Raw genomic sequence first — 16,396 nt, 5'->3', positions numbered from 1 at the left:
CCTTTTTAAACTAAAATGTGCATATTCTCAAAGAGGTTCCCATGGAGTACCATGGATGTTTAGGGTGCTAATACCTTCCCTTTGCATAACTAACCTCCGGACCCTTATCTCTTTTTATTAGTTTTGCTTTAAAACTTCTTAAGATTTTGTTCGTACGTTTTCCCATTTCCTTTGGAAAAAATAAAAGTGCGGTGGCAACTCTTGCTTTATGAGTTAAGTTAATCAATATCCTAATCTCAAAATCTTTACTGCTACACTACGGTAACAATGCTAAAACCTTCTAAGGGTCTGAACAACACAACTCTTAAAGAACTTGTGAGTTCTTTGAGAAGTCATGAGATAGAAATTGAAGAGGACGAGCCCCAAATGTCTTATTTGTATCTCATCTTATATTGATCATTATCAAATACATATTGAGAAATTAGAGCTTAGAATAAGCTGACCTTCGTTTCTGCTTCACCGCCCCAATTGCTTCAACTAAGTCATTGGAAACAATCTTGCAGAATTTAAAGTTGCAACAAAATCCAATCCTTTATCCACTATCAAGTCCCTACTTTTAATTATGAGTCACATAAATATTCAATTATCTAATTAACAATAATGAATGAAAAATACAAATTAAGAAAAAGAAAGCAACCTTGAGCAAGTTCCCTAACACCCTCATCCAGCTCATGTTACGAATAAAAAACATGGGGAACCAGATCCAGGTCTTTTGCCTCCAAATCCAAGAACCTTCTAGTTGTCAAAGCCAACTCCATCGTGTTGCAGAAACCAAAAATACTCGGCAGCCTTTGAAGTGATCACAGATCAACCTCCAAAGTTAAACCCACCTCGTTCACTTAGAAAAATGCATCCTTTGTTCAAACCATTATGTCACAGGTTGTTATGATATCGATTCCACCACATATGCAGCCTTTGTGTATACTTGCAATCACAGGTTTACGACATCATTCTAGAGATGTAATCGAATCTTGCATCGCCAAGATCTGATGATGGAGACTATCTCAAGACAATGTCCCAACAGTAGATTTAAAATGGAAAGATCGATGTCAGAGCAGAAGTGTTTGTCGGTGCCGAACAAAATGATAACATTGACATCAGGGTTGTGATCGAGTGCATAGAGGGCTTTGGGGAACTCAGAGAAGAAATCATGTGTGAGAGCGTTGCTTTGTGCGGGATAATTTAAGTTAAGATAAAACACACCGGATTTAGGGATTTTCTCAACAATTTCTAGGGTTTTGAATTTCTCTTTCGTCATCCTTAACAAACAACTTCAACGATATCTAATTCAATATGCTTGGTAAGATTAATAATAAGATGTAGATCCCCTACGATATTCAATAAAAAAATCAAGTAAAAACGAGGTCCTACCGGGAGTTGAACCCAGGTCGCAGGATTCAAAGTCCTGAGTGCTAACCACTACACCATAGAACCGTTTTGTGTAATTGTTTCTAAATTATTAAATATCTATAGAAACAAAATCAATAAACTTGTTCACCATAGCCAAATATCTTATTATTTTTTAAAATTAATAATATTTTCGATTAACTACATAAAATTATTTCGATGGTGGTCTAACCTACGTTTAATCCAAATGTATAAAAGTTAAGTACTTTTTTTGATAGATTACTTTTTTAATCATTTCTAAAGTTTGAATAGTCTCAAATACAAACAAAACAAATTTTATATATTTTTACTCTTGATTAGTTTTTAGATTGATAATTAATTAATTGATTATTGGTCAATTTATTAGTTGTTTTTAGTTTTTTACTCTTATGACCAACCGATATATATCTTATATGATACTGAAATAGATCTCGCCTGGACAAGAAGGATAAAATGTTAATGGAAAAGGCTTAACCTAACACCAAGAATGAAGGGATGCTTCAGGCTATTATGTCTAGATTGACACCTCCTTCTTAGAAACCCTTTTCACAAAACTTGTTACTTTCGCTTTTAAGTTTTACTTTCATTTATGTACTTTTTGCTTTTTGGATGAAATGAAGTTTTCTACTATGTTTATACATTGTATTTATCTTTCTTTTTTTCTTTTTTATTGATGACAAAGGAGGAGAAGAGTGGACATGATTTTGATATACTTATTTCCCTTCTGAATCCCAAACATTTGATTATGAGACTTCTATTTTCTGACTTTGATCATAATTCTGGAAACTTTGAATAAGTACACCATTATCATTTTCAATTAAGCTAAACAGGTGGTTCAGAAATTCCATAACTTTATAATTAGAAAAGCGTTAACCAGACATATATGGTTTTTAAACCAGCTCTGATTCAAGAAAGTTTCCAACCAAACTTTAATACAAGAAATTGAGAATTTCTAATCAAGTTCTGATACATGTTCAATCAAGGCTCTGGCAAGATAGTCTTCTGATAACCATGCTTTCTAATACTTGATATCAAAAAAGATAAGAAGATATGTTAACCAGACTTCCTTGTTCAAGGAAGTTATTTTGTTCATGCTGATTGAAATATTTTAGGTGTAAAAATTATTTTAAATCTTAGACTCAGGGGGGGTTTGCAAACCTTACTCTAAAGTTTTGAGTTGAGAAATAATTTTAATAGCATAAGATTCAAGGGGAGCTTACAGACCTTACTCTGATGTTTTTATGTAATTAAACCATGTAAAAATTGTTCATCAAAATGTATGGTTTTGTCATCATCAAAAAGGGGGAAATTGTAAGAACAAGATTTGGTTACGCGTCTAACCTTATGTTTTGATGATGACAAATACATCAAATAATGCTTCCATTATACTAATTAAGTGGGCTAAGAATTATACTATTGTACCATTTTCACAAGCCGTTATTCAAGGATACATCTGCATTTTGGCATTCCAATTATAACCTCCAACGGATCTTTTAATTACATATATAAAGAAGACTCTGAAGAATGGAAAATAGCTGCTACACTCTAACGAATCATCATATACGTGAATAGTTCTCTTTGTAAAATATTTGAGAGAAAAGAAAACGCACAAGAGAAATTTTGTTCATACTCTTCATAGAATATATTTTATGTGATATACTTAGTATTCGTTTGTGTATTATACTTTCTTAGAAGCATTTTGTAAACACACTTTGTATTTCAATATGTTTGATTATATTTTTTCCTTGAGTGACTAGAGTTTAGTCAGAATACCCAAGAAGACATTGACAGTTGCTCTTTATGTTGCAATCAAGTTTGATTATAGTGGATTAAGTCCTTGTTGATAAGGAAAAGTCACCTTGATGGGTGGACTGGAGGTAGCTTAGTTAATAGCAAACCAGGATAAAACTAATTATTTCATTATTTTTGTTCTTTATTTTTTATTTGTTGTGTTGGGTAGAAAAAGTTTTTTTTAGAAACCCAATTCAAACCCCTCTTTCTTGTGTTTCTCGTCACCTTCAATTGGCATCAGAGCTCTGGTTCTGGAATTGATTTCCTATCAAACACTTCACCGTGTTAGATAAAGATCCAGCTTGTGAAACACAATGGTTGTTATCCCTCCACAAGTTGCACCTGTTGATAGAGATAGAGATCCTTATAGTGAAAACCCTCCAGTTTTTTATGGATAAAAATTCGATTACTGGAAAGATAGAATATAAAGTTTTTTCTTGGTCACGATGTGGATCAATGGGATATGGTAGTTAATGGCTACATTCATCTTGTAGATGGCAGTGGTAACAAGGTGGAAAGAAGAATAATGACATATCAGCAAAAGAAAGATTATAAGAATCATCATAAAGCAAGAACCATCTTGTTTAATGTTATTTCATACATTGAGGTTGAAAATATCACCAACAGAGACATATCAAAGTCTATACTTGCCTGGATACAAAAGTATGAAACCTTCAATATGGAAGATAATGAAACTATTGAGAACATGTTCTTAAGGTTCCAAACTCTTGTTGCATGACTGAAGGTTTTGGACAAAGGCTACTCAACTGTGGATCATGTGAAGAAAAGTCTCAGAAGCTTACGCAAGAGATGGAGGCCTATGGTAACAACGCTAAAACTTTCTAAGGATCTGAACAACACAACTCTTGAAGAACGTGTGAGTTCTTTGAGAAGTCATGAGATAGATATTGAAGAAGAAGAGCCCCAAATGTCTTATTTATGTCTCATCCTATATTGATCATTATCGAATACATATTGAGCAATTAGAGTTGAGAATAAACTAGCCTTTGTTTTTGCTTCACTGCGACAACTGCTTCAAATAAGTCACTGGAAAATAATATTATGGAATTTTAATTTGCAACCAAATCCAATCCTTAATCCACTATCAAGTTCCTACTTTTAATTAACACAATCTTTGTCCTAACACCTGGAACTGGTGATTTGCTAGTAGTTCATGTGTATGCCCAATTAGTTTAATGATAAGTCACGGGAATATTCAATTATCTAATTAACAATAATGAATGAAAATAGAGATTAAGAAAAAGAAACCAACTCTAAGCAAGTTCCTAACACCCTTATCCAGCTCATGTTGCAAATAAAAAACACGAGAAACCAGATCCATGTATTTTTCCTCCAAATCGAAGAACGTTCTAGCCGTCAAAGCCAAATCCATCGTGTTTCCGAAACCAACAATGCTTGACAGCCTTTGAAGTGATCCCAGATCAACCGCCAAAGCCAAATCCATCTCTTTCACTGAGGAAAAGGCATACTTTGTACAAACCCTTATGTCACAGGCTATTATGATAACGATTCCACCACATATGTAGCCTCCATGCATACTTGCAATCACACGTTTACGGCATTGTTCCAGAGCTATAATTGAATCTTGCATCGCCAAGATCTGACGATAACGATATTCAATAAGAAAAATTAAAAGTAAAAAGAAGATCTTGCCAGGAGTCAAACCCAAGTCGCTGGATTCAAAGTCCTGAGTGCTAACCACTACACCATATAACCATTTTGGGTAATTGTTTCTAAATTTTAAATTTCTATACAAGCAAAACCAATAAACTTGTTCACCATATCTATACACCTTAATAATTTTTAAAATTAATAATATTTTTGATTAATTACATAAAATTATTTCAATGGTGGCCTAACCTACGTTTAGTCCAAACGTATAAAAGTTAAGTACTTATTTTAATATATTACTTTTTTAACCATTTCTAAAGTTGTAATAGTCTCAAATACAAACAAAACAAATTATATATTTTTTACTCTTGATTTTGTTTTTAGATTGATAATTAATTAATGATTATTGGTCAATTTATTAGTTGTTTTTAGTTTTCTACTCTTCTGACCAACCCATAGATATCTCATCTGATACTGAAATAGAATATGAACTTCAACCTCAACCCATCATTGATCCTTAGGAGATTGATGATCTAGTTCGGCAGTTCGAATCAGAAGCAAATGAGCGTCTAAACTCTATATTACAAGATTGCAGAAAATGTGTCAATCCTACTTAGAGTGATGCCGTATGGGATGATTTCAAAATATGAATGAACTCACGCTCCTGGGAGTTAAAGGAACTATGTTATACAACTGCTCATAGAATATTTCATGACAAGCTTTCTGAGGTTTTAGAGCCTCTCTTGGAACTATTTACTCCAAGATCTACTCCAAGAGCTATTCCCCCTCTAGAAACGCGTGTCCCGTGATCTCTCACTTTTGAAGCAGAAGTTGATGTTGTGGCTACTCCTCCACCTGTATCTAAAATAGCAATTGTATCTGGAACAAAACCAATTGTGGATGCTTAAGACTCTGATTATGAACCCATTCCTGTAGTGCTTCAGACTCTGTGAGAGCTGAAGAAGGATAATCAAATTGTTAGATCTCTCCTTGACAAGCAGGATGAAATGTTAAAGGAAAAGGCTGAAACTAACACGGATATTGAAAGGATGCTTCAAACCATTCTATCTAGATTGCCACCTCCTTCTTAGAAACCTTTTTCACAAAACTTGTTACTTTCGCTTTTAAGTTTTACTTTCATTTCTAAACTTTTTGCTTTTTGGATGAAATGAAGTTTTTTTTTATGTTTATAATTTTTCCTTATCTTTCTATTTTTCTTTTTGATTGATGACAAAGGGGGATAAGAGTGGACATGATTTTGATATACTTATTTCCCTTCAGAATCCCAAACATTTGACTATGAGACTTCTATTTTCTGACTTTGATCACTATTCTGGGAACTTCAAATAAGTTCACCATTATTATTTCCAATTAAGGTAACTAGTTGGTTCAAAAATTCCATAACTCTATAATTAGAAAAGCATTAACTAGACATATATGGTTTTTAAACCAGCTCTGATTCAAGCAAGTTTACAACCAGACTTTAATAAAATAAATTGAGAATTTCTAATCAAGTTCTGGTACATGTTCAATGAAGATTCTGATAAGATAGTCTTCTAATAACCATACTTTATAATACTTGAAATCAAGAAAGATCAGAAGATATGTTAACCAGGCTTCCTTGTTTAGGGAAGTTATTTATTTCATGCTGATTGAAATATTTGTGTTAAAATTATTTTAAATATTAAACTCACGGGGAGCTTGAAACTTACTCTAAAGTTTTGATTTGAGAAATAATTTTAATAGCATAAGATTCAAGGGGTGCTTACGCACCTCACTCTGATGTTTTTATGTAATTAAACCATGTAAAAATTATTCATCAAAATGTATGATTTTGTCATCATCAAAAAGGGGGAGATTGTAAGAACAAGATTTGGTTATACATCTAACCTTATGTTTTGATGATAATGATACATAGACTCTTAGAGAATAATTGTGTACCCTAATTATTTAATTTAGTGTGCAGATTTCTTATACAAGTTTTGACTTTGATTAAATGACATGTGACGTCATCAGATTCTGAATCTTATGCATTCTGACTCTAAAATATGTGTTTACAAGATAATCAAGCTCTAGATTCTGTACTCAACGCTTCTGATTTCTGATCATCCAAAGCTTTGCAACTCTGAAGCTTATGAAGTTGATATACTCTGAAGCTCTACACTCAAACAACTCTGAATAGTGTCACCAGACTCTGAAGACCAGGTTCTGATGAACTGGATCAAGTCTCTAAAGACTAAGTTTCTAAAGATTCTCTCAACCAGATTCTTTCTCTTCTCTTATGCATGCTTCATCACCCAACTATCAGAAGCCTATGAATATTGAAGATAAGTTAAAAAGGTTTTAAACGAGAAAAATAGTACATAGTACAACATCAAATATTCCTTCCACTACACTGATTGTATGGGCTAAGGATTATACTATTGTACCATTTTCACTAGCCGTTATGTAAGGATACAACTGTATTTTGGCATTCCAATTCTACCCTTCAAAGGATCTTTTAATTGCCTATGTAAAGAAGACTTTAAAGAATGGAAAAGAGTCGATACACTCTAAGGCATCATCGTATATGTGAACAATGCTTTTTGTGAATTATTTGAGAAAAAAGAAAACACACACGAGAACTTTTGTTCATAATCTTATAGAATATATTTTGTGTGATATACTTATTATTCATTTGTGTATTCTGCTTTCTTAGAAGCATTTTGTAAACACACTTTGTATTTCAATTTGTTTGATTGTATTTTTTTCTTGAGTGACTATGGTTTAGTCCGAATACTCAAGAAGAAATTGACAGTTGGTCTTTGTGTTGCAATCAAGTTTGGTTATAGTGAATTAATTCCTTGTTGATAAGGGAAGTCACCTTGGCAGGTAGACTGGAGATAGCTTAGTTAATAGCGAACCAGGATAAAAATAATTGTTTCCTTATTTTTGTTCTTTATGTTTTGTTTGTTATGTTGGATAGAAAAAGGTTTTGTTTTAGAAACCCAATTAAACCCCTCCCCCTCCCCTTTCTCGTGTTTCTCATCACCTTCAATTGGCATCAGACCTCTGGTTCTAGAATTGATTGCGTATCAAACACTTCCCCATGTCAAATAAAGATCTAGTTTATGAAACACAATGGCTGATATCTGTCGCAGAGGGAAAACATATGAGATTAACTTATTTATTAACTTAACTCATAAAATCAAGAGTCACCATTGAACTTCATTGTTTCCAAAGGGAAAGGAAAAAAGGTAAAATAAAACCCAAAAAAGGTCAAATAAAAGAGAAATTTGGATACAGGTGTTGGCTATGTAAGGGGAAGGTATTAGCACCCCTCACATCTATGGTACTCCATAGGAACCACTTGCAAATCTGTGTTTATAGAAAAAAACTGAGTTGTTTATTGATTAATTTTAATTTGAAAAGACATTTTGTCGTATTCGAGTGGAAAACTCAACTTACTACCCACAAGAATGAGGAAATGAGCATTTGCATCATCTTTATATGGATAACTTTTACTTGGACTTTCTCACAAGCTCGTTTCAACATTAAAGTGGAAAATGTCATTCATTTCTCGACATATTATAGAAGTATAGTGGTTTGCAAAGAACATACTAACATCCAATCTTTAGAAAAAAAGGCTCTTAAAGGAAAGTGCACAAAGGCAAAAAAAGAAGTTTGATGAAGTTTGTATTTTTTGGAAGTTTGAAAAGAGTTTAAGTATGCTTAAGTGTTTTAGCATTTATTGAGAAAAAATATTTCTAGATCACTTGACAAAGTCAAGGTTTATTAAGAAAATATGTAAAGTTTGAAAACAAGAAGTTTTGAAATAGGGAGAAGTTTTGAAAATTAAAGAAGTGGGAAAGAGAGGAAGATACTATCATAAAGCATAAAGTAAATGACATGAAATAAAAGGTTTCATTATAACGTAACCCAAGACAAAGCCTTTGTGTATGCAAATGTACTAACCACAAGATGGAGAAAGCATTTGACATTGGTCAAAACAAACATTCCTTTCCCTTTGGATTAAGCCACAAGATGAATAAGCACATGATCAGATGAATATCCAAAGATCCAGATGAACAATAAAGCCACAAAGAAACAAAGAAACATCCAAGTATTGAATTGAAGATCAAAGGGTCCAGAGGGATCAAAAAGTCTCAAATACCACTCCAAGCAAGGGAAAGAACTAAGTCCTAAGGTCCAAAGTCCAAAATACACCTCAAGTAAAGGATAGTAACACAAATTCCATAAGATCAGATTAAATCTTTTTAAGGTTTTAACCATTTTATCATGTTTTTGTTCTTTTGAAATAAGAAAGCAAAACAAGCAAAAGGTAAAAGGCAAGAATGCAAAATGACATGAATGTAAAGAGCATAAATATAAAGAGCATAAAGTAAATGTTAGGAGGTTAGATTTAACAAGTTAGTGATCATGAGGCAAGCAATGTATGTGGCAATCATGTTAGAGTGTTGATACAAAATCAAACTCTCAAGGCATGAAGCACAATTGTCCAAAACTCAAAGAAGAAAGAAGAGAACAAAAGGTAAAATGAAAGCAAGCTCAAGCATTTGACTTAGGATACATTATTAAACAAGTCAATGGACCTAGACATATGGCATAACCTAGGGATCATCTATCATTAACTCAATTTGTCAAAAATATGATCAAATGATAATCTATCAACATATTGAATTAGAGAAGATTGAATCAACCTAAGAGACCATCTATGGATGACTTGAAATGTAGAAGCATTGATCAACCAAGTCAACAACTCAAGCACAAACATCAAGTTGCACAAAGATGAATAAAAAAAGGATTAAAAAATGATTAAAAAAGGGAAATTAAAGAGAAAATTTAATCAAGCACCAAAACATAAAAGAAATGGTTGAGAAAATTATGAGAAGTCAAAAATATTACAAATAAAAGGACCTTAAAAGTTGGATGCAAAAATATTTAAAATTAATAAAAAAATAAAATAAAATGGAAAATGAAAATGAAATGAAAAAATAAAGGAAAATATCAGTTAAATACAAAAATAATTTTAAAAATTGTGCAAAAATATATGTGATGCAAAATATTTTTATGGATTTTCTATACAAAAATTGATGAAAAATGAATTAAAAATCAATTAAAATTAAATCATAAAATAAAAGGAAATAATAAAAAGAAAAAAGAAATAACAAAAATATTTGAAAATGGCACACAAACAGCTAGCACGCGTGTCAGGCTGGGATTGGATGGATTCAAATGTTTAGAGCCAAAGCGCGTGAACTGAACATCGTCTTCAACCTTGAGTTGATTTTGCACACTTCATGAACTCGGAGTTTTAAGCTCAAACAACACGCGTTTAAGCAACAACATCCATCACCGTTCATGTCTATTTGCTTCATTGCCATTGACTAACTCTGAGCAAAGAGAATTTTCTCAAGAACACGAAGAACCCTAGTTCTTCAAAGTAAAATTAAATGATGAATATGCAATATAAATTCAAGGTAGCTAAGGGATTTTGATTAGTGAATCAAGACAAACACACTGGTAACTTGTTTGCTCATAAATGTAACTCATATTTACCTTCCAAATTGAAGCTTAAGAGGTCAACAATGGTGGATTTGGAAGTCAGGTTCCAAGGAGTTTCAAGCCACTACAATGCTTCAGTCAGCTTTAGAAGGTGCCGATGAGTGATTATGGGCAAAGATTCAAAGCTAAAAGAGCTTGAATCAAGGAAATGGTTAACTGGTTTTTTGAGGTATCGGGTTCAAATGGTTTCAGATTTTCTTTGGCTATCAAAGCTTGAAAATAAGGGCAAATGATTCATCTATTTATAGGGAATGAAGTGAGATCATGGTGCGTGTGAAATGGAGGCAAATTTGTGTGAATTAGGTCAGAACTTTGATGATTTGCCAAGAGTGTGAGAGTGAGGGTGAAATGTGTGAATTATCACTTAAAACTAATCGTTTTGTATTTGTTTGTATGCGTTCTAGGTCCTCAAATGAGTTGCACATGTGCAGGAGGTCCTAGAATGAAAATGGCATGAAATTCGTGACCTGAAAGTTGCGCAAGAAATATAGTCCATGGTACAATGTTTGAGCTTAGGCCAAATGAGTTTCACTCGTGCGTTTTGAGATATTCTTCGTGCCAAATGATCTCCTCATGGTGAAAATCAACTACAAAAATAATCAAATCAAAAGGATGTTTGAGTTGAAAATGGTATGGATGGAAATTTGGGGTCGTGACTTGAAAATTTAGGCCAGGCATTAGGTCGACCAGGTCTTGGGCCTACTTTTGTGCACACATGGGCGTCTTGGCCAATTCCAAAATTGATGGACTTAGAGGCAAATTGATGTTTGTCCCTTGAAGCAAAGTTGTAGAGAAGTTAAAATGTGACATTTGGCTCAAAGTACATTCCAAAAATGTTGAAAATTGAGAGAGTTATGGTGTTTGGACCAAGTGACATGCCATACTTGATTTTAGGTCAACCAAACATGTGCCAACTTATGATTAATTTCCATTTCTTGCCATTTCTTTCACCCAAAGGCCCAAAGATGAACACTTGAATACCAAATAGAGGAAACTTGATTTTCCTTTGAAGAATCTTGATAATTGCTTGAAAATTGGATGGAGATAGCATGGAAATAAACACATGAACCATACTTGAATCAACTTTGAAAACGTGCACCAAAGTTGAACTTCTCTTGATCAAATTATGTTGAATGAAGCTTGACATGAATGTGACCTAAGATTATAGGTCATGCCTTGAAGTAAAATCTCTTGTGGACCACTTGTTGACCAAACGTTGACCTTGGGAAGAAAACCCCTAATTTAGAAACCAAGCTTGATCATTTGATTGCAAGTCCCTACCTTGTACAATAAGAAAAAGGAAACAACAGATATTTTTGTATTTTCAATAAGGTTAGAAAAGTTAGAATGCAAGTAAGCAAAAGGGTAAAAAGAAAACATAAAGGGTGCTTTATGATCTCCCACAAAGGCAAACCCAAAGAGGTGAAGACTAGGAGGATACCATGCTTGTGATCTTGGTTGAAATACAAATGACATAAGGTGGAATCTTAGGGGTAAAACTAGGATATGACACTATCCCTCCACCAGCTGCACCTGCTGATAGAGATAAAGATCATTATAGTGTAAAACCTCCAATTTTTTATGGAGAAAAATTTTATTACTGGAAAGATAGAATATAGAGTTTTTTCTTGGTGACGATGTGGATCTATGGGATATGGTAGTTATGGGCTACGCTCATCATGTAGATGGCAGTGGCAACAAGTTGGAAGAAAGAATGATGACATATCAGCAAAAGAAAGATTACAAGAATCATCATAAAGCAAGAACCTGATGCACCTGCTGATAGAGATAAAGATCATTATAGTGCAAAAACCTCTAGTTTTTTATGGAGAAAATTTTTATTATTGGAAAGATAGAATATAGAGTTTTTTCTTGGTCACGATGTGGATCTATAGGATATGGTAGTTATGGGCTACGCTCATCATGTAAATGGCAGTGGCAACAAGTTGGAAGAAAGAATGATGACATATCAGCAAAAGAAAGATTACAAGAATCATCATAAAGCAAGAACCATCTTGTTGAATTCTATTTCATACATTGAGTATGAAAATATCACCAACAAAGACACATCAAAGTCTATATTTGATTATTTGAGAATGACTCATGAAGGAAACACTCAGGTAAAATAAACCAAGGCACTTGCCTTGATACAAAAGTATGAATCCTTCAAGATGAAAGATGATGAAACTGTTGAGAACATGTTCTAAAGGTTTCAAACTCTTGTTGAGAGAACATGTTCTAAAGGTTTCAAACTCTTGTTGAGAATATATATTGAGCAATTAGAGCTTAGAATAAATTGGTCTTCATTTCTGCTTCAGTACCGCAAAATCATAACATTGCCATCAGGGGATTTGGGGGATTCAGAGAAGAAATCATGCGTGAGAGCATTGCGCTGTGTGGGACAATTAAGTTTAAGATAAAACACACCAGATTTAGAGAATTTCTCAATAATTTCTAGGTTAATAATAAGATGTAGATCCCCTACTAGGAGTCGAACCCAAGTCGCTGGACTCAAAGTCCTGAGTGCTAACCACTACACCATATAACCATTATGTGTAATTGTTTATAAATTATTAAATTTCTATACAAACAAAATCAATAAACTTATTCACCATAACTAGATATCTTAATACTTTTTAAAATTAATAATATTTTTGATTAACTACATAAAATTATTTCGATGGTGGCCTAACCTACGTTTAGTCCAACCGTATAAAAGTTAAGTACTTTTTGTAAAACATAACTTTTTTAACCATTTATAAATTTTGATTAGTCTCAAATACAAACAAAACAAATTATATATTTTTTACTCTTGATTAGTTTTTAGATTGATAATTAATTAATTAATTATTGGTCAATTTATTAGTTGTTTTTAGTTTTTTACTCTTCTGGCCAACCCATAGATATCTTATATGATAGTGAAATAGAATATGAACCTTAACCTTAACCCATCACTGACCCTGAAGAGATTGATGTTCTAGTTCGGCAGTTCAAATCATAAGCAAATGAGTGTCTACACTCTATAGTACAAGATTGCAGAAAATGTGTCAATCCTGCTTAGAGTGATGTCGTATGGGATGATTTCAGAATACGGACGAACTCACGCTCCTATGAGCTGATGGAACTCTATAATACAACTACTCAAAGAAGATTTCATGACAAGCTTGATGAGGTTTTAGAGCCTCTCTTGGAAATATTAACTCAAAGATCTCCTCCAAGAGCTCTCCCCCTATAGAAACTCATTTCCCAAAATCTCTCACATTTAAAGTAGAAGTTGATGTTGTGGTCACTCCTCCACCTATATCTAAAATATCAACTGTATATAGAATAAAACCAAATGTGGATGCTGAAGACTCTGATTCTGAACCCATTTCCCTCGATGTTGAAGACTCTACAAGAGCTGAAGAAGGATAACCAAGTTGTTAGATCTCGCCTGGACAAGTAGGATGAAATGTTCAAGGAACATGTTGAAACTAACACCAAGATTAAAGGGATCCTTTAGCCATTCTATCTAGATTTCCACCTCCTTCTTAGAAAACCTTTTCACAAAACTTGTTACTTTCGCTTTTAAGTTTTACTTTCATTTCTGTACTTTTTTCTTTTTGGATGAAATGAAGTTTTCTGTTATGTTTATACTTTGTGTTTATATTTCTATTTTTCTTTTTGATTGATTACAATGGGGGAGAAGAGTGGACGTGATTTTGATATACTTATTTCCCTTATGAATCCCAAACATTTGATTATGAGACTTCTATTTTCTGACTCAAATCACTATTCTGGGAACTTTGAATAAGTTCACCATTATTATTTTCAATTAAGCTAACCAGGTGGTTCATAAATTCCATAACTTTATAATCAAAAAAGTGTTAACCGGACGTATATGGTTTTTAAATCGACTCTGGTTCAAGCAAGTTTCCAACTATACTTTAAAACAAGAAATTGATAATTTCTAATCAAGTTCTGATACAAGTTCGATCATGACTCTAACAAGACAGTCTTATGATAACCAGACTTTCTAATACTTGAAATCAAGAAAGATCAGAAGATATGTTAACCAGGCTTCCTCGTTCAGGGAAGTTATTTCGTTCATGCTTATTGAAATATTATATGTGTTAAAATCATTTTAAATCTTAAACTCAGGGGGAGCTTGCAAACCTTACTCTGAAGTTTTGAGTTGAGAAATAATTTTAATATCATAAGATTCAAGGGGAGCTTACGAACCTCACTCTGATATTTTTATGTGATTAAACCATGTAAAAATTATTCATCAAAATATATGGTTTTATCATCATCAAAAATGGGAAGATTGTAAGAACGAGATTTAATTATGCATCTAACCTTATGTTTTGATGATAACAATACATAAACTCTTGGAGAAATTATGTACCCTAATTATTTAATTTAGTGTGCAAATTTTTTATACAAGTTTTGACTTTGATTAAATGACATGTGGCGTCATCAGATTCTGAATCTTATGCACTCTGACTCTGAAATAGGTGTTTACAAGATAATCAAGCTCTGGATTCTGTACTTAACGCTTTTGATTTTTGATCATCCAAAGCTTTGCAAACTGATATGCTCTGAAGCCCTGCTCTCAAACAAATATGAACTGTGTCACCAGACTCTTAAGACCAGGTTCTGATGAACTAGATCAAGCCTCTGAAGACCAAGTCTTCGAAGATTCTCCCAACCAGATTCTTATTCTTCTCTTATGCATGCTTCATCACCTAACTATCAGAAGCCTCTGAATATTAAAGATAAGATCAAAATGTTTTAAGTGAGAAAAATAGTACACAATATAAGATCAAATATTCCTTCCACTGCACTTATTTTGTGGGCTAAGGATTGTAATATTGTACCATTTTGTCTACCATTTTCACAAGTCGTTATGCAAGGATACAACTGCATTTTGGCATTTCAATTCTACCCTCCAACGGATCTTTTAATTGCCTATATAAAGAAGACTTGGAAGAATGGAAAAGAGTTGTTACAATCTAAGGAATAATCATATACGTAAGCAATGCTCTTTGTGAAATATTTGAGAGAAAAGAAAACACACATGAGAACTTTTGTTCATACTCTTCGTAGAATATATTTTGGGTGATATACTTGTTATTTATTTGTGTATTATGTTTTCTTAGAAGTATTTTGTAAACACATTTTGTATTTCAATATGTTTTATTGTATTTTTTCCTTTAGTGACTAGGGTTTAGTCTGAATACTCAAGAATACATTGACAGTTGGTCTTTGTGTTACAATCAAATTTGATTATAGTGAATTAAGTCCTTGTTGGTAAGGAGAAGTCACCTTGGCAGGTGGGCTGGAGTAGAGGTAACTTAGTTAACAACGAATTAGGATAAAAATAATTGTTTTATTATTTTTGTTCTTTGTTTTCTGTTTGTTGTGTTAGATAGAAAAAGTTTTTGTTTTTAGAAACCTAATTCAAACCTCATTTTCTTATGTTTCTCGTCACCTTCAAAAACCACACAAGCCATTAATGGTCATTACTCATCTCTTAATCTTTGTGGTTCAGGGTTATCGTCAATAGAATTTTTCTCAATGGATCTAAATATTTGTAAAATTAATTTGCAGGTCTTAACTTTATACATGTGTGTATGACTATATGGTTTTCACATGAATTATATGTTATAATTTGTTGAGCATGTATATTTGATTGATCATTATTGATTTAATTCTAACAAAAGAGTGATGAAAAGATAATGGGGGAAGAAATTATGATGTGGGAATAGAGGGAAAAGCTAAGTTGAAATGAAGAATAAATTTTGGTATGTCCGAGATTGAAAGAAGAATTAATATTTTTGGACTATTTATTAAATACTAATATGTTATTTGAATAGTATAAATAAGGCTTAATACATACTAGTACTTGAATTTTTTAATTTAATTTAATGTTACGCTTTAGTCTTTTAACTAAAAAACGTTATAAGTTAGTCTCTTAACTTCACTTGATTATCTTATTTGATCACTTGTGTGACAATAAGATCATTGATACAAATCTGAG

General features: G+C 32.7%; 1 protein-coding gene, 1 non-coding gene and 1 pseudogene across 2 annotated transcripts; all 3 read right to left on the bottom strand.

Moving 5' to 3' along the window:
• Positions 1–421: 421 nt before the first annotated feature.
• LOC127103133 (delta(3,5)-Delta(2,4)-dienoyl-CoA isomerase, peroxisomal-like) lies at positions 422–1,258 on the bottom strand (annotated as a pseudogene).
• Positions 1,259–1,362: 104 nt separating this feature from the next.
• TRNAQ-UUG (transfer RNA glutamine (anticodon UUG)) lies at positions 1,363–1,434 on the bottom strand. Its single transcript has one exon. It is a non-coding gene; the product is annotated as a tRNA-Gln (tRNA).
• A 2,971-nt stretch (positions 1,435–4,405) lies between these two features.
• Positions 4,406–4,789, bottom strand: LOC127103132 (delta(3,5)-Delta(2,4)-dienoyl-CoA isomerase, peroxisomal). The gene has a single exon (XM_051040415.1). The coding sequence runs from the start codon at positions 4,787–4,789 to the stop codon at positions 4,406–4,408; it is 384 nt and encodes a 127-aa protein (XP_050896372.1).
• Between the last annotated feature and the right edge of the window lie 11,607 nt (positions 4,790–16,396).

Source organism: Lathyrus oleraceus, chromosome 7, assembly GCF_024323335.1.
Source record: "Lathyrus oleraceus cultivar Zhongwan6 chromosome 7, CAAS_Psat_ZW6_1.0, whole genome shotgun sequence".
Classification (NCBI taxonomy): Eukaryota; Viridiplantae; Streptophyta; class Magnoliopsida; order Fabales; family Fabaceae; genus Lathyrus; species Lathyrus oleraceus.
The sequence above is the reverse complement of the archived record's forward strand: the minus strand, read 5'-3'. Positions and strand labels throughout refer to the sequence as shown.

Bases quoted from the DNA above. Each gene is read 5' to 3' on its own strand.
- LOC127103132 (XM_051040415.1), bottom strand. From the start codon at position 4,789: ATGCAAGATTCAATTATAGCTCTGGAACAATGCCGTAAACGTGTGATT.